The 17,744-nt window shown below is 46.8% G+C and overlaps 1 protein-coding gene across 4 annotated transcripts; it reads right to left on the bottom strand.

Moving 5' to 3' along the window:
* Window positions 1-1,303: 1,303 nt before the first annotated feature.
* On the bottom strand, window positions 1,304-16,610 carry ptprna (protein tyrosine phosphatase receptor type Na). Of its 4 annotated transcripts, none has more exons than XM_086145978.1 (24): window positions 16,341-16,610; window positions 14,960-15,010; window positions 11,538-11,648; window positions 11,164-11,275; window positions 10,920-11,067; window positions 10,534-10,789; window positions 9,569-9,721; window positions 9,302-9,427; window positions 9,183-9,217; window positions 8,846-9,105; window positions 8,657-8,743; window positions 8,219-8,298; window positions 8,056-8,120; window positions 6,532-6,741; window positions 6,128-6,394; window positions 5,885-6,032; window positions 4,863-4,936; window positions 4,455-4,532; window positions 4,191-4,310; window positions 3,215-3,381; window positions 2,420-2,473; window positions 1,950-2,014; window positions 1,625-1,701; window positions 1,304-1,502 (listed from the first exon to the last, which is right to left on the bottom strand). In XM_086145978.1, exons 1-24 carry the CDS (start codon window positions 16,453-16,455, stop codon window positions 1,431-1,433), a joined length of 2,931 nt encoding a protein of 976 aa, XP_086002104.1. In that variant the 5' UTR covers window positions 16,456-16,610; the 3' UTR covers window positions 1,304-1,430. The 4 variants fall into 4 exon arrangements, with proteins under 4 accessions (XP_086002104.1, XP_086002101.1, XP_086002102.1 ...); XM_086145975.1 differs by having other exon boundaries at window positions 1,625-1,698; window positions 16,341-16,597; XM_086145976.1 differs by having other exon boundaries at window positions 9,569-9,718; window positions 16,341-16,593.
* Window positions 16,611-17,744: the final 1,134 nt, after the last annotated feature.

Raw genomic sequence — 17,744 nt, 5'->3', positions numbered from 1 at the left:
TGGCCAGGGAACTCCAGAATCCGTAACGATCGAACCGACAGAGCAGAAATGAGCTGTAGCTCGATGAATCTGCTGGATGTTCATTGAAAGCAGGTGTTCCTCTGCTGCCACTCTTGATGCGAAGAAGGCAAGGTGATGTAGATGATGACGTTAAGGTGCCGCGCTCTTTACAAAGCAGAATGGACGCCCACTAAGCGGAATTGTTTTTTTTTTTTTTTTTTGCTGCATCACATCACAAATTTATTCAGGTCAAGTCAAAAATACTTTTTTATAGATATTTTCCATCTGTCTGCTACATGAAATAAACACAGTCGTCAGGGAGAAAAAAAAAAAAAAAGTTATTTACAGTAATCACAAGGTTGCACAGGAATAAAAAAAAAAAAAAAAAAAAAATTGGATATGGCAGAAATGAAACGTAAGCGTACTTTGTTGTGTTTATCATCCGATACAAAGGGAGCAGGGAACTCATTGTTGTCAAGGCAGAGACGAACCCGGCGAATAGAAACCTTCCAGAAACCAACACACACTGGACAATAGCGCACAACACGGGTGGTGGGGGACGAAAACCAAAAACTACGCTCCAAGCTTTAAACTCCCCTCGGTGCCAAGCTGTCGCCTTCGTCGTTCGTCAAGGGTTTTAATCACGAGTGCGGATTTTGGCCGGAGAATGCGGAAATACATGCTCACAGAACAACTGTTTAATCATCTTAGAATGACATCGGTGAGAAAAATTGAAACGCATTAATTTAACCCACATTATTTCCCACATGAAAAATGCTTTCAGCGTAATATCGATTGCTCCTTTCTATTTTTTTTCTCTTTTTGTCGGCCCCGTGCCCAAATGATGTCATTATGAGAAGGAGAGGGGAGAACAAGAAGCCCGTAACGACATGTAAATCCAAATTACACATCAATACCACACTTTTACACGTAAACAGGAGTGTGTTTTGTTCAGCCAGACTGTATGACTGCATCACAAACAGCTCCGCATCATCCACCATAAGCAAAGTTCAACGTGGAAACAGAATCTGGATTTTTTTTTCCTCTTCCAGGCACAGTGTAGATCAGTTCTCACGCTTCCCCGCATCCTGTCTGACGGTTTTCTTCTCCGTAGGTAAACGCCTTAGGTGTCAAATATGCCACGAAGCTGGATTTTTCTTTTCCACTGGCGCACATCTATTTCTGAATGCCGTTTTTTTTAAAACCGCCTCCCGAACAAAAAAAAAAAAAAAAAAAAACCCAACTGGAATAAATGTCAAAATACTGCATGCGGCAAACAGAAGCAGTGACCTCTCCAGGTGTGGCAGAGCGAGGTTGTATTTACAGATAGCCAGACATACATGATTGCATTGTACAAATGTGTCCTCGGGAGAGTGTGTGTGTTTTTTTTTTTTTGCGGGCGTCCTGCGTCGTTACCGGGCTTCCGCAGCTCACTGTGGCAGGGCTTTCAAAATGGCGTTCACCTCCTCCGCCACGGCCGTGAGCGCAAACTCAAACTGGTCCTGGTGAAGGAGCAAGAAGAGGGAGGAGGAGGAACACTATTAGATTATGCACAACCACACTTCATAACATTACGTATGCATATATAGTCCAACAAACACACACACACACACACACACAGTACCTTTGTGCGAACCAGGCCCGGCCTCTGATCCCTGATGTGCTCCAGCGCGGCAGCGATATCAATCTCCTTCACTCCTACTGACAACAAGTTCAACATCACATACCGTAACTGCCTTCACGGCGGCTGACATCCTAAGAATGTGCGCCCGAATGAAAATAGACCTTCGGCGTCCTCTAAAACGGAAGTCGTGCGACGAGCGCGCCTTGAAAATGGCTACGCTATTTACGGATTAACGGCGAAGGCGGCTCACGCTATTATCTTTCACACGCTAAATGCCTCGCGTGACACGTTCTGTGCTACGCTAAAGTTTGGAGCGGTGACTCACCTTTGGCCATGCGGTTCAAGACCATGTCGATGAGAATATACGTGCCGGTCCTGCCGGTCCCGTCACTGTGGTGAAGGGATAAATTCCAGAGAGATGAATCCTTTCCTTTCTCGACGTTTTTCGACAAAAACAACCGTTTTTTCCGTGCGAAGCGGCATCAGTTGCGAGTCTAGAGCCGTTTCAGCTAAACGCCGCGAAGGAGAGAAATCGCGGCGCTAAATCTTTAATTTTCTTCTTCTTGCGGAAGACATAAAATACGAAGGTTTTCTTTCCCAATTTCATTTGCTTTTCGCCCCGAATAAGACATGAGAATACAGTAACGGGCCGCTTCCTGGGTCAGAGCCGCAGGCTGGACTGAAAATCCATTTCTATTAAATCGTTCCGCATTCCTCACTTTATCCGTCGCATGTGATTAAAACATGTTGAAAAGCGCGTTGTCGATTCGTTGAAAGGTGAAACGTGTTTTCTACCTGCAGTGAACAATGATGGGGCAGGATCTTCCTCTGTAGCATTTGTTCACCTTCCTGGAAGGAAGGGGAAAAGAAAGGAAAGCAAAAGACAAAGGAGAGCATTTATTCAGAATAATTGACTTGACGCCGAAAGGTTCGATACGTTGAAATAATAACAGCAAACGGGAGATTAGCTCCCGCGTGCGGCGAAGGATTACGGAGCCCTCGGGCAGCCCGGAGGGAACTCGGGGGTCGTCGCTCAATCGAGGAACGTGAGAGCAGACTGACCGGCGACGATGGATCGGGGAGGGGGGTGGAAAGATGCAAAAGCCGGGTCGGACAAACGATGGGGTAAACACAAGCTGCGGGGTGGAGGGTGGAGGGTGGAGGGTGGCGGCGGTGAGCCAGTGGAGAACAGGTCGATGGAAAAAACGGGAAAGAAAAGGTGGAGAGGAAGCCCCAGATCCACTGTCCCTCTTGCAGTAGCCAGTTACACCTGCCAATGCTCATTTTTGTGACTATGCAACTGGAGCCAGAGTACTAGCTGCAAACCGCAAAAATGACACTGGGAGATGTGAGAGGACAAACCTGTCAACCTGCAAACCGAGACAGAGGGAGAGAGAGACGAGGCGTGATGCGAGGCAAGACGAGGGGGACGGAGGAGAGGGACGGATGTGACGAAGCTGTCCGTTACAAACCTACCGAGGTGTTAGTAAAGCAGAACATTTTTAGAACCTCCGCGTCCGTCCCGAACCGGCGCCCTTCGAAAAAACCCCAGGGACGTATTTTGAGGCGCGATTCGTTCCCATTTCGTACCTGCGGAAGTCGAGCAGGGGCCGCGTGGAGGTGGGGATGCCGTCGGCCGGCCAGCTCAGCAGGTGGAACTGCGTCAACGTTCTGGTCTCCTGCGTCTGAACGTTCTTCAGGTAGAAACTCCGCACCAGGAAGTCCTTGCACCAGATGTGCTCCGACACCAGGTTGACCTGACGGAGTGGCAAACGGACGACGCTGAAAATAACACTTTGTACTTTTGTACAAAATAAGGTCGCAAACGGAGCGCGTGGACTATTCTGGAATAATAACTACTGCGCTATGATTGGTACTGTTTATATGATTACATAGCTACGAGTCTTTCGTCATTTATTTATTTTCCAACTGTTTATGATTTATCGTTTTTCAGCTGACATTTATTTTAAAGATTTCCTACACAAAAAGCAACCAAAGCAAAAAAATTTAATTTTGCAGAAAAAAAGGGCATGAAATGACTTCAAAACCATGGATAATCCCCCAAAAATAAACAAAAGTAAAGTGCGGATAAGGTGACCTGAACGAAGGCAAGAAATATGCTAGAATTACTGACAAATATGTAAGAAACTAGAAATTACTCAAATACTAACATAAAAACAAGAACAAGACCAGAAATTTTGAGAAAAATATTGTTGTTTTTTTTTACACAACATATTTCCCATTAAAGTCATAAAATATTTTTGCAGACTGATGCAGAATCATGCCACACACTCCATTTTGCTCTGAAATGAATTTCAATAAAAAAGTATCACACACTCTCCCTGTAAATGTAGCACATTTACAACCCAGGATGCAAATCTGTGACGGCGACCTCGCTTCACCACCGGGTGGAGACCTTTCACCAAACCATAAGAAATAACATTTTGAATCCAGCTTCGGAAACTCAAATCATTCTGCCATATTCCTCACAAGTCAAAACGACGAACCGCACAGTTTGCATAAATCTCCTTTCCAGTATGTGATTTAACGTTAACAGAGCGCAGACCTCGTAGATGTGGTACAGAGACGAACCCTCGTCCGGCCAGTATCGCTCGCACTGCTTCTCCCCGTCCTCCACCAGGGCCGTCATCATCACGATCACCGTGCAGCCATTCTCCCAAACCATCTGCGGGTCGGTTACACACACACACACATAAGTAGTTGCTGACGTCCGCGTACACACACACCACTCTCCCGTTGACGCACCGAACGCTTTAAGCGGTTTGCATTTATCCGTGAACACGGAGAGACGGCGGAAGAATCAACCGACCTGCCAGAAATCGGCCACCGTGTGCGGGAGAGGTCCCTGCGTGGCGATGTAAGCCGGCTGACGAGGGTCATGATCGAACTGCGGGTTCAAGAAAAAAAAAGGTGATTCTTGTGCTGTTCGTCTGCAGAGGCGTAGATCGCTTTCGGCGTGTTCCGACAGAATCGGGCGTCGAAACGTTAACGTGCAGCCGGGCATACAGATGAAGCAAAGGTAATGCCTCTGTGACGGACATGATAAAAGATGATCACGCTTTGGCTCCCGTTTTGCTCTGCGTCCAAACAAACATCCATTTTCCTTGAATAAAACTGTCCGCCGGAGATAAAAAGATATCAAGGAAATGTAGAGCTTTTAATCATGAAATCCCAAAATGGCCTTTTAGATTGTTGTGTGCGGTGAGCGATTCCTTACGATGATGCTGGCGTTGATGTAATCCCGTTTACTGGGGTTCAGCTCGCTTTTCAGCTTCACGCGGGAGTGATCGTCTGGAACAGAGCAGGGGATGAATATGTATGAGCAGAAAGTTTAAAAGGAATTAAGGGCAAAATCATTGCATCACCATTAACGGGTCTATTAAAAACCCTGAATATTAAAACGGCGCCGTCCGTTATCACACGACAAAGTGGAACGACGACGGACTCGACTCGCCCGTGATTATCGGCCAACGTGCAGATGAATGAATTTCTGGTGACCCCTGTTGTGTTTCTCTAATGATCCCCTGTTCGTTCTGCAGTTTGAGTCTCCAATCAACCTCCTGGGTTTGTTTGGATCGGCGGAGGAAAGCGGAAAACTTGGATAATGGATGCAGAGTCGCAAATCAAACCAGCCACGCCGCCTCGCTTTTTCACTAATCTACCAGTAAACAAAAGTTTACTTCATTTTTTTTCCACCTCATTTTTACCTTTTTTTTCTATATATTTTCTTTTTTTTTTACCTTTATTTTACATCTTTATTTTTATTTTATACATGTATAAATGTTGGATCTGCTATAATCAGACCAAGTTGCTTTTTGTTCATCCACAACGAGATGTTTTTTTTTTGTTGTGGATAGAACTCTTTATAAAAATAAAGAATGAAATAGGGGATAATCCATATAAAATAAAAATAACAGTAAAGATGACAAATAGTAAAAATAAAAGTAAAATATATAATAATAAAAATATAAGAAAGATATTTACAAATACATGCATATGATTCCATGTAGTCATTTTGTGTATCAGCGGGGTATCGGATAGGATGCTATGCTAGCCCACGTGCTATTCAATTCCCCTTCGCGGACAAATAAAGTTTCTGTGATTCTTATTTTGAAACACCTTCCACTCTCCGCCTTGCGACCCACTCATTGCAAAGTATTTTTTTTCTCTTCACGATCATGTTCTCGCGATGCATCCGAGACCCGGTGACGGCGCCGGGTGACAAACCGCAGGACGTACAGGGGAGGGACTGTGCTTGTCTGTTTTTGTCGGCGTTGCCGGAGGTTTGAGCCACGGCGACGGAGCCGGGGTCGGCCTGGTAGGAGCACAGAGCCTCCCATTCCTTCTGGAGGCGGTCCTTGTTACGCAGGTGATCCTCCATGTAGGTCTGGAAGAAAGAGCGACCAAAAACAAAAGCGGGGGGGGGGGGGTCAATAACCGCTCGCCGACCTCTCGTCCGACCTCCCGTCACGCGACGCGCACCAGGATCATGTGTCCGGTCGAGATGTCCATGTTGGACTGAGCCGGCTCCTCGCTCCAGGAGGGGGTGGAGCTGTGGGTGGAGGACGGGCTGTGCTGGGGGCCGTCGCTGAATTGCGAGGAGACGCTGCTGACGCGGGAGGTGTCCGTCCCCCTGCGGCCGCCGGCGCCGGCGGCCATGGCGGATCCCGCCACGGCGCCGCTCACCCCGCCGACGCACTCCTGCCGACACAGGGAGGATTTGGAAGCCATGTGCTGCCGACACACCTCCTGCCGACACGACAAACGGGGATTATTCGCACAAAAAAAAAAAAAAAGCACGGGAAATGCATTGACACGCTCATTCACGCCATTTATAGGAGGATTCCCTTCCGAACCCGCCGGTCGTTCTTCTCGATTTGCTTCACCTGGTAGTCAAAGTGTGCTTCGGCTCCCCCCTCCAGACCCAGGCCCAGTTTGCCATTGGCTACTTGGCCGGCATAGTGCCTGAGACAAGCCACGGCCATAGCCAATACCAGCACGCCCCCGACAACTGCCATGGAAACAAGGGTGATGACCGTCCCGCTGGAGCCCTGGGAGGCCCTGGTCACCTGCGGGAGACCCCGTGCGTCCGTCCTCTGTGGACAACACACACACACACACACACACACACACATTCGAGGAGCGGTGAGAGGGTTATTGTCCGGAGAGAGAGCGTGAAGAAAACAGATAATGAAGGTGTCAAACTCCATTTCCATTGGAGCCAAGTGAAGCGGAGCGTTGGAATCCGCCGTCACCGTGGCAAATCAGGCTTTCCCTCCTTAAAGTGAAAATGCGCGTAAAGGTCACCCGTTTCCCGCGTCGCCGAGCGCGCTCAGTGGGAGGCTGAGGCGGAGCGGGGGCGGGCCGAGAAGTCCATAAAGCCAGTAAGACGGCAGAAGCTCGGCGGGAGACACCGGAGCGTGCACGGTGCGAAACACACCGAGTCGTGCCGAATTAGGTTTGAATTAAAGCGGGTGAAAATCCCTCATTTTGTTTGATTTTCTGAAGTCAAAGATGGATTCTTTCAAAGGCCGGCGACAGGCAGCTCAGAATAAACTGCCGCTCAATTTGAGCTGGAAAAACAAGTGAATAAATTGAAACCGCAGAGGAGCTGAGTGGACCTTTGGTGGGATCAATACTGTTTTAGAAAAATGATATCAAAACGCATATGATATTACTGCTATTATCTATTATTGTTGTGTTTTACTTGAAACTCTGGCACAACAATTTCCTTCGGGATAAAAAAAGTTCTTATAATCACTGAAAAACCATATACGTAATCATCCTTACATGTCATTTTATAATTTTGCAGATTATTTCTACCAATACCTGTTTTTTTTTCTGTTTATCAACTCAGATATAATGAGCTAATTTAAAATCTGGCTTCGTTAAATAATGATAAAATGTCAATTTTTTTTTAGCCCACATACCCATCTATGTACTGATACCACATTTATTCACACGCAATTTTAGCATCCATGATAACATCTTTCCGCGCTAAATGAGAAGTGTGTGTGTGTGTGTGTGTGTGTGTGTGCCAGCCTAATAATCAAACTTTCAATGCATTTAGTAATCCATTATTCACCGAGGCTCATATGCAGCGGCGGTGACTCAGTGGAAACGGGCAGCTTGTGGCGAAACGGAAAAAGGTTAATGACACCTGCGCTTCTGTTGCTATAGCACCTGGGATCCGGGAGCCTCGGCGGGGGGGAGGAGGAGACAAAGCACCATAGCAACAAGTGAAATACTGGCTCTTGTGCTGCGTCGCCATGCTAATTTGTTCTCGCCCCTTGCACACACACACACACACACACATACACATCCTGCAAAGGCTTTTTGAATATTTCCCGAGGGAGAAGCGGCGCTTCTGTGCAGTGAAATGTTTCTGTGCGGGCGGCCACAGGATGTACCTCTCCGACGCCGGCCTGCACGATCTTCAGGGTCGTCTCCGACTCCAGGAAGTTCTTCTCGGAAACTTTTAAGACAGGAAGCGGCATCGTTCGACATTCGGACACTGAATTCTCAACTAGAATGTGCTTGGCGTCCGAGCGGGTGTCCGGGAAGGCGTCTCACCAGCTCTGGTGGCGACATCTGCAGCCGTCATGCTCTGCTTGTTCTGGCGAATGCGAAATGTGATTGCCGGCCCCACCACGCTGCAAACACACACACACACACACACACATGCACGGGAATGTGTCAAACATACAATTACAAACCCTATATTCACACACACACACGTCAATGTGAGTTTGCCCCCAGCCTACGGATGATATTTTAAAAACCCCGGCACAGATTCAGGTGTGAATGCCTGCTGAATCTGATCTTTTTTTTCTTTAACCTGAATTATTTACAAATAAAGTTTGAAGTTTACTCTCAATCATGAAATCAAATAAAATCAAATAAAATGACAGTCCAATTCTACAGTATATGACACATTTCTACAGTCGACCATCCGAGACACATTATTCCTGCTGACACACACACACACAGTAAAAAAACCTCTGACTTTACCTGATGTTGATGAAGCTGCTGGTTGTCAGGTGTATTTTATCAGCTAAAAGCTCCAACAACTTCACTCCGTCATACAAACTGAGGGGGCTGGGAAGGACAAAGCATTATCAAGTACGAGTCGGTGATTTAACGGTGCCTTCAAAGTAATGCAACGAACGCGAGCCATAAAAAATCGGACGTTCAGCAGACCTCTGGTCGGTGACGATGTAGCCGTACTCTTCTTTAGCTCCCGGAGCTTCTGCCACCGGCGGTTTCTGCTCCTCGGGGCTCCGTCCGGCTTCCGGAGCGTTCTGAGGCCGCGGGGAGGAGGACGGGGCCACGCCGGTGACCTTGTCCGGCGGCGCGGTTGCGACCGGCGCCGACGTGCGGCCGTCGGGGACGTCGGGCGCCGCGGGAAGCGCGGGGGGTTTCTCGGGCCTGCCGGATACACCGTCTGCTGTTTTTATCACCTGAGGGAGTCGAGGAAAACATCTCAGCGTGCGGAGAGAACCCGTGTCTCCGGTGATGAATGCGGACGCCGATTTACCTCCTTCAGGGTGACGAGGTCTTTCCCGACGGGGTCTGCGCGGAGAGAAGGGAAGAAGGTTTCCGACACCACCATATTTTGGTCGCTGGTTCTCAGCTCAACACAGTTAACAACCAAACCTGTCTTGTCTTGGACCTGCAGCAGCTCCAGAATGAGGGCCAGCTTGTAGAGCTGCTCCTGGCTCAGTTCTCTGGGGTTGATGCCGGACTTCTGCATGACTCCCGACATCCTGTGCAGCAAACCATCTGACACGGAGGGAAACACGATGAGACGATTACGCCGCACAGGAGAAAAACACTCGCGGAAGGGATCGAACATAATTCTAAAACCGTCTCGCGCCGAAGCGTTTATTTTATTCGTATTTCCACCGTTCCCTCTCGCCGTACCGTTGCTCTCCGCGGCGCTGAAGTCGTGAGGGGCCTTCATGTTTTGCGGCGCCGGCTGCCTGCCCGCCGTCGCCAGCCTCTCCTGCAGAGTGTAGTCCTCCACGTACTCCACTGGCATCTGCATGTCCAGGTCCTCGTAATACGGCAGACCTGCTTACAGAGGACGGATAAGATAAGACGGACTTTATTGATCCGACCTCGGGGAAATTGAATTGTCACGGCAGCGCTGCAAATAGCGCAAATAGTAGTCATAGAAAAAAAAAAAAAATGCAAGTAAGGATATGGATACAAATGATACAAACGACAATGTGGAATATGAAGAACAACAACAAAAAAAAACAAAATGAAATATAAAATAATGAAAGAGAAACAAAAGGGAATAGTCATGGAAGAAACAAACAATGAGTAAGGTGACCTGGAGGATGTATAAATAGGATATAAACATAAATATTGCAAGCATAATAGTTTTCTCTTTCAAGACTTTTTACTGCGCTGATGCCCCAGATCAGGTTGGCAGCAAGTTAGGCTATGCAGTGTGTGTGTGTGCGTTTGTGTGTCTCTGTCCATTAACAAAAAAAAAAAAAAAACCCTTACTAACCCAAGCTTACTGTTCTGTATATTTCCTGTGCATCGTGTATTTGCAAGTGTATTTGCAGTCCTTATGTCCTCTATTGTAAGTCGCTTTGGATAAAAGCGTCTGCCAAATGTAATGTAATGTAATGTGATGTAATGTAATGTAATGTAATGTAATGTAATGTAATGTAATGTAATGTGATGTAATGTAATGTAATGTAATGGTGCATCCAGATGGATATCGGTATCAAGGCGCTGGGTTTTGGGATGTTTGAGAGCAGCGATCGTCAAGGCGACGCTCGGCTTTGCGTGAGATGAAAATTGGAAATGCATCATTCGTCGAAGATTCCTCCACGGGTTATTCGAAGAGGTTTTTGTCGGGGGCTTCTTACCTGCGGGGGCCATGGAGGCGGAGCCTCGGTGGCGGTACGACGGCTGCGCCGATGCCAGATAAAGGGACAAAGCTTCCTGCATCAGCTGCCGGTCACGTTCTCGCTCTCTCTGATTGGCGTGGGACCATGGAGGGGGACGGTTGAAGCCTCCACCTGCACCTCCACCTGCACCTCCACCTCCACCTCCACCTCCACCACCACCTCCACCTCCACCGCCCCTGAGCAGAGATCTCTCCATTTCATCTTGGTACCTGTGCTGTGATTGGTGGAGCAAAATGCACATCTCTCTGATTTCAACCAACACGTCCTTCCAAGATATTTAATACCATCAAAGTGAAACTCATTTCAGGCACGACCCGCATGTGTGTGTGTGTGTGTGTGAGTACCTGGTGGTATGTGTACGGGTCGATGGAGGCGCCCTGCATTTGGATCGGCGACTGAGGCGGTTCAACAATCATATAGTCCATGTAGCTGCCGGCAGGAGGCGTGGACGCTGACTTGGAGCCGTGGTGATGGGACGACTGCTGTTTTGAACTGGGCGCCACCGACGGAGAGCGAGGAAATGTTCCGTGAGAAGAGCGGAGATCCTGAAAGTCACGCAAAACCACGGCTGCTCGGTTGAGAACTTACTGCAATGAATGAGAGGAGGAGGAGTTGGGTTTGGGCGGCTGAGTCGTGTGGGGAACTCTCTTCAGTTCCTTTGACAAAATGTACTGCGTGAGGCTGTCCTGCCAGGAGAGACCTGTGCACACACACACACACACACACACGAGGATGACCACACATTCAAAAAAACACACAGGGCATGAAAGACAGTTATATACAGAAAGGGAACAAGTAAGGTGTGAAACGTAGATATAAATGTAAAAAAAATTAAATAAAATTAAATTTGAAATTAAATTCAAAAATAAGATTAAAAAATAAAATAAAATAAAATAAAATAAAATAAAATAAAATAAAATAAAATAAAATTAAACACATTTCTCATCTTTGTCATTACTCACCTTGCAGCATCAGCTGTTTAAGGACTTCTTGCATCCGCTTGAGGACGGGAACCGACACCTGGTACTGGACGCGGTCCTGCTTAGAGGAGTGGCACTGGCCAAACAGCCCGTCTGGACACACACACACACACACACACACACACACACACACACACACACACAGAGTTTTACTTGGCTTCATGCAAGAGCTCCTTTCACAGTGGTGTATGCCGCAGCACACTGATCCTCCAATCGGGGAAGCTTTTCGGTAAAAATATAACCATAAAAGGTTCTCGTGTAGAAAAAGCGCACTTTTTTGTTGAAAATAGGTAAAGTTTAGGGGAATATTTGCTGATTTCGTGAACTCCAAAATTGCTTTTGAAAATAACAGAGTCCATAAATACACGCGACATTTGGAATCGTCTTTTCTGTGACTTCAACGTGAAAAAGCAGCACAAACCGGGTGTTTGTTCGAACAGCGAACCAACGCCAGCCGGCCACTTTGTACGATGTCGTGCGAATCCAACACGCCTGTGAGTCACGACACCGGCGCAGCCCCCACACACACACACACACACACACACTTCCACGCCGAGTGTCACCGGCCTTTTAATGAGGGTCTCACAGTTGGGTTCGACAAAGTTTCTGCGCTCACGTGCGCGTCACACGCCTCCCGATCACAAACCGTGACGAACGGGTTTGTTCGACGTGTTATTTGAGCTTTGCAACTACGAATGCGTTTTCTGCATTTGAGGATTCGACGGAGTAATCGAGGATTACTCCTTCCTGCCTTCCCTGTTTCAGGATCACGTGGCCGCTCTTGACGTCAGACCTCCTCCTCTTCCTCCTCTTCCTCCTCCTCTTCTTCCAGGCGGTGAAAACTAGTGAATTTTTCATGTGGAATCTCGGCGTGTTGCGAGATTGGTCGGCAGGCTCACGGTATTTGGGCTGCTATGCGACAGGAATAGAGATCGAGGGGAGCAGACGGAGTATTATCTGGTGCACTGATGAGTCACCACGGTCTTTCACAACACCGGCTAAATCTCAAACAAATAGGCCCGCGACTGCGAGGTGCTGAATTATAATACCGGGCAGATTAGAGAGGATTTCATTTTTCCTTTTTTTTTATTTTTTTATTTTTTTTATGCTAGTCACACGTTGCATGTGAAGTTCTTTCACTTCTTTGTGAGGGCGGTGAGCGGCCAAACAGGAATTGTCTAGCGTGTCCAGCGTGAGGAGGCCAAGATGGAGCGGAAATGTAGATAAATTCTCTTCCACCGATTCCAGATATGACAGAAGACGGCGGATGAAGTCGCGGACGATGCGCCGTCTGATCATTTCTAACCAGAAAGTTGGCATTAAATCTCTTATCTCCGTTCCAAGCAGTTCATGTCAGTACCATGATGTGCAGCGTGTTACGCAGTAACATCATGTTACCCGGAAGCAGAGCAAACACACACACACACACACACACACAGGCTTTGCTTGTATTGACGTTGTTCCCCTGAGCTGTGTGGAACCAGAAAAAGAAACTGCTGATTGATGACCGTTTAAAACGACCTTTTTTTTTTTTTAAATAACAATGATTTTCTAAAAAGAAAAAAAAAAAAATTGAATCTTCTTATATCAGGTGTTGCTGTTTCTACACAAAGATGGGACTGCGTGACTAGAATTCAAGTTAAATAAAAAATACAGTCCCGTCCCACATCATGCGCTATCTTGCAAAAACATCCGCGTGGCATTTAAACCATTGATGTTAAGATGCTTTCCCATGAAAAATAACATCATTCGTGATGCTCCGTCGTGACATAAACCCTGCTGGTGTTTCTATTTCAGTAGGAACAAAGTGGAGTCAGATATTTTTCTCTCCATTTTGCAGCTCAATCTTAATATGATAATCTCATTTGCACCTTCTCTCTTTGTTAAAACTCTAGCCACTGTATCGACAGTCAGGAGAGGCTGGAATAAATATGTACACCATATATTATGACACTATGAAATGATATATTATGACATGAAATAAAATACTGAAAGAAAATAATAGTGATAATAATATATTACATTATATAAATTATGTAATGAAATAATTGCAAATATATATCATATTATATATCATAATTTTATTATGAAAGCGTTCAATTTATTAAAATTTGGGAGGGTGCATCAAAGAAACGCCTCTTCCTCCTGATCCCTGTTCATTCTATCCAGGATGCTCGTCACCCTCAGCCCCGTAGGTGTGTGTGTGTGTGTGTGTGTGTGTGTGTGTGTGTTGATCTGGTCCAACTGGCTTAAAGAATTTAAAAATGTAATTTCTCCTGCAACTTCACATTCATGGTTTTTCAACCTGTGAGTCCGCATGCAGAATAGTTATTAAAATATTCCTACTTATCCTAATATAAAGATATTAAAATGTGCCAGTCGAGTGTGTGTACACACATGTTGGATTGACAGCATATATACTGCTTTTACATTGCAATGAATTCGTTGCTATGGAGATGATTATTATTAAACTCAGTGATGGAGATGAGAAATGTTCCTCCTTCTGTCAGAGCTTTGCAGAATGACGACAGAGTCCAGATTGCCAACCAGACTGGAAACCCGGGTTCTAGTATTTCTCTCCATTTGTGGATGTGCCTGGTCCCTGAAGCACAAACACACACACACACACACACACACACTCACACACACACTCCCATTTGGTATTCCGTCCAATGGCTGTCTAAGTGCAATTTCCACCGAGAACTACGTAAGCGTGTGTCAGTGACTCATCACTGTATTAGCACAACAACTGTGGGGGTGTCGACCTCGACGTGATGTCAGTGTTGCCATGGAGACAGTGGAGCGGGAAGGAGGGGCCTCGATAAAGATGATGATGAAAGGGAGAAGGGAAGGTGACAGTGTGAGGGAGACACACGGGGCGGAAGAAAAAAATCAAATCATAAAAAAAAAAGAAATCCTGTGTTTGATTTTCACGAACAGGTGTTGCATTATCACCCGTTTTGTCACACTCCCCAGCCAGTGTGTGCGTGTGTGTGTGTGTGTGTGTGTGTGTGTGTGTGTGTGTGAGTGTGTTTTCAGGTGGGGAGCTTCAAATCCAGGTATGATTTAGAAAATGGATTCATCTAAAGATAGGGAGCAGCAAACAGCTCCTCTTGCACGTTCATCTGCAACTTCTAGCACTGCCAGTTTCAACCTTTTGCACTGATTATATATTATTTATATTGTTTCTTACCTTTTTCTTATTTGATTGCATGTTTTTATATTTTACATATCTGACTGCTGCACATTATTAACCACTCCTACGGCACAATCCACATCCCGCTGTATGTGAAACTGAAATCTCCTTCTGTGGGGTCATTAAGGGAATAGTCGATCCTATTCTAAGTTCAAGAGTGACGTGTGTGTGTGTGTGTGTGTGTGTGTGTGTGTGTGCGTGTACTCACCGTCCGAGCAGAACTGTTCGGCGGTGCACAGCTTCCTCTCGAACAGGCAACCTAATGGAGATGGACAAAGAGGAGGCTGACAGGTACTCCCTGTAAAGATGTTTCAGAGCCGTCGCCATGGCAACGGCCGCTATAACTTAATTTAAAGAGAGTCTACTTAACCCCGACCTACTCGACGATCACCTCAAATGTACCGTGCTGCGGACACAAGCGCTCTGCGAGATGCTTTTAAAGCTTTGCAGGACGCCAGGCGTGTCGTCGGACATTTTCCACGCTGTGTTTTCCGCGGCCGTGAACGCACCACTCCTCAATCCACGGGGAAAACAACCCCCCAAAAAAAATGACCTTCATTGTAAAACACGTTTCTCCACGGATGCAGAGGGAGGTTGAGAGGGTTTTGTGTGTCACTCCCTCCCTCTTTTCCCGTTGTTGCGAGTAAGAGCAGGTGTTTGGTTGTAGAAAAGACCAGGTGAGAAAGTCTGTCCGGAGTTATAAGAAAAATAAGATATTTGACAAAGTGCGTCCGACAGAGAAAGACTGGCTGCTCTGGAAACCGATAGAAGAGCGAGAAGGAGCGACTCGTCTGCTTTCAGATCAACACTTTCTCTCGCAAAGTGCAAAAGTCGAACATTTCCGGCGTGAGTTGCGTTTAAATGTTTTCATTTGGTGCGCATCTCCGCGCCGAGGGCTGTGCGCGTCCCCGCAAAGCGCCTCCGGGGCTCCTCTCCGTGGTGCTGAACGCACGGCGCCGGCTCGTCGCCCCAAAAACAGTCGCATTTAACACCATTTTCACGACTTGCGTGGAAGGTTTTAGAAGTTGACGAGCCCCGCCGGCGGCGACGAGACCAGACGGGTTGAAATAATGTCGTATATTATGCGTGAAGATCAACGGGCTGGGGAATTGAAAATGCAGCTTTTTATTTCTTAAAGCTGCAGCTTCGACAATCCAACTTTTATTCATCTAATCGTCCGTAAAGATGGGGAGTGACAGGATGTTGATTCTGTTTAAATGATATTTGCTTATCTCGTAAAAATACACGCGAGAATAATAAGTCCAACCATTTAAGTTGAAGAATCGAGACGTTTAACTGCTGCTAGATTATGATTAAACATCTCCACGGCAAATGGGGTTTTTCTCCGTGTTCCACGGCACAGGAGAGGGACAAAAAAAAACCAAAATCCATCTTTTCCATCACGCAAACCTCTGAGCTCCCGCAAATTTGTCGGCAACACGTTGGTGCGCCCGATAAGCATCTCCACGGTGCCGCATCCCCATCCATCCATCCATCCATCCATCCATCCATCCATCCATCCATCTCATCGACCCGACACCCAGATGCACAAATCCGTGCACGGTCCCTGCTTGGCGTGCACGGCGTACCGTATCTGTCGGAGGCTCCCGGTCTGCAGAGCGCGGCGAGCAGCAGCAGCAGCAGCGGCATGAGAGGCGGCGGCGGCGGCGGCGGCGCGGCTCTCCGGGGCTTCGGAGGCTCCATGACGCGAGGTTTCTCTTCGCGCTCCTTCAAACACGCATGGCGGCCGGAGAGGCGGCGGAGACGGTCGACGGCTCTCGTCCGAGCATCGTGTCTTCCTCGTTGCGGGAGGCGTCGGAGGGACGAGTTGGGAGGGGAAAAAAAAAACACAACAACTGAATTTTCCCTTCGAGGTGGAAAGGCGGGGCCAAGAGGAGGAGGAGGAGGAGGAGGAGGAAGAGGAGGAGGAGGAGAAAGAGGAGCGGGGGATTCACGACCGCACAGCTGCGGAAATCACGTAGCAGCCAAGACAACCAGCTGCAGGTGCGGCAACGATGATTTCACAGATGGCGAGAGAAGAGAAGAGAAGAGAAGAGAAGAGAAGAGATGAGATGAGATGGGATGGGATGAGATGAGAAGAGAAAAGAAGAGAAGAGAAGAGAAGAGAAGAGAAGAGAAGAGAAGAGAAGAGATGAAAGAGATGAGAAGAGAAGAGATGGGATGGGATGAAAGAGAAGAGAAGAGATGAGATGAGATTAGAAGAGGAGAGGAGTGAAGAGAAGAGATGAGATGAAAGAGAAGAGAAGAGATGAGATGAAAGAGATGAGAAGAGGTGAAAAGAGAAGAGAAGAGATGAAAGAGAAGAGAAGAGATAAAAGAGAAGACAAGAGAAGAGAAGAGATTAGATGAAAGAGATGAGATGAAAGAGATGAGAAGAGAAGAGATGGGATGAGATTAGAAGAGGAGAGGAGTGAAGAGAAGAGATGAGATGAAAGAGAAGAGAAGAGAAGAGATGAGAAGAGAAGAGAAGAGAAGAGATTAGAAGAGGAGAGGAGTGAAGACAAGAGAAGAGAAGAGATGAGATGAAAGAGATGAGATGAAAGAGAAGAGAAGAGAAGAGATTAGAAGAGGAGAGGAGTGAAGTGAAGAGAAGAGATGAGATGAAAGAGAAGAGAAGAGAAGAGAAGAGAAGAGAAGAGAAGAGATGAAAGAGAAGACAAGAGAAGAGAAGAGATGAGAAGAGATGGGATGAGATTAGAAGAGAAGAGAAGAGATGAGATGAGATTAGAAGAGGAGAAGAGTGAAGAGAAGAGATGAGATGAAAGAGATGAGAAGAGATGAGAAGAGATGAGAAGAGAACAGAAGAGAACAGAAGAGATGAGATGAAAGAGATGAGAAGAGGTGAAAAGAGAAGAGAAGAGATGAGATGAAAGAGATGAGATGAAAGAGAAGAGAAGAGAAGAGAAGAGAAGAGAAGAGAAGAGAAGAGAAGAGATGAAAGAGAAGAGAAGAGATGAGATGAGATGAGAAGA

This window comes from Fistularia commersonii, chromosome 4 (genome assembly GCF_037954325.1).
Source record: "Fistularia commersonii isolate RoL2024-O1a breed Wild chromosome 4, RoL_Fcom_v1.0, whole genome shotgun sequence".
Lineage (NCBI taxonomy): Eukaryota > Metazoa > Chordata > Actinopteri > Syngnathiformes > Fistulariidae > Fistularia > Fistularia commersonii.
Note: the sequence above shows the minus strand (reverse complement) of the source record. Positions and strands in the feature narration are given on the sequence as shown.

Bases quoted from the DNA above. Each gene is read 5' to 3' on its own strand.
- ptprna (XM_086145978.1), bottom strand. From the start codon at position 16,455: ATGGAGCCTCCGAAGCCCCGGAGAGCCGCGCCGCCGCCGCCGCCGCCG. The intron at 6,033-6,127 runs GTGCGCGTCGCG...TCTTTCTTCCAG, and splicing joins CGACCGGACACATGATCCTG to ACCTACATGGAGGATCACCT. The intron at 4,311-4,454 runs GTCGGTTGATTC...ACCGACCCGCAG, and splicing joins CGGTGGCCGATTTCTGGCAG to ATGGTTTGGGAGAATGGCTG.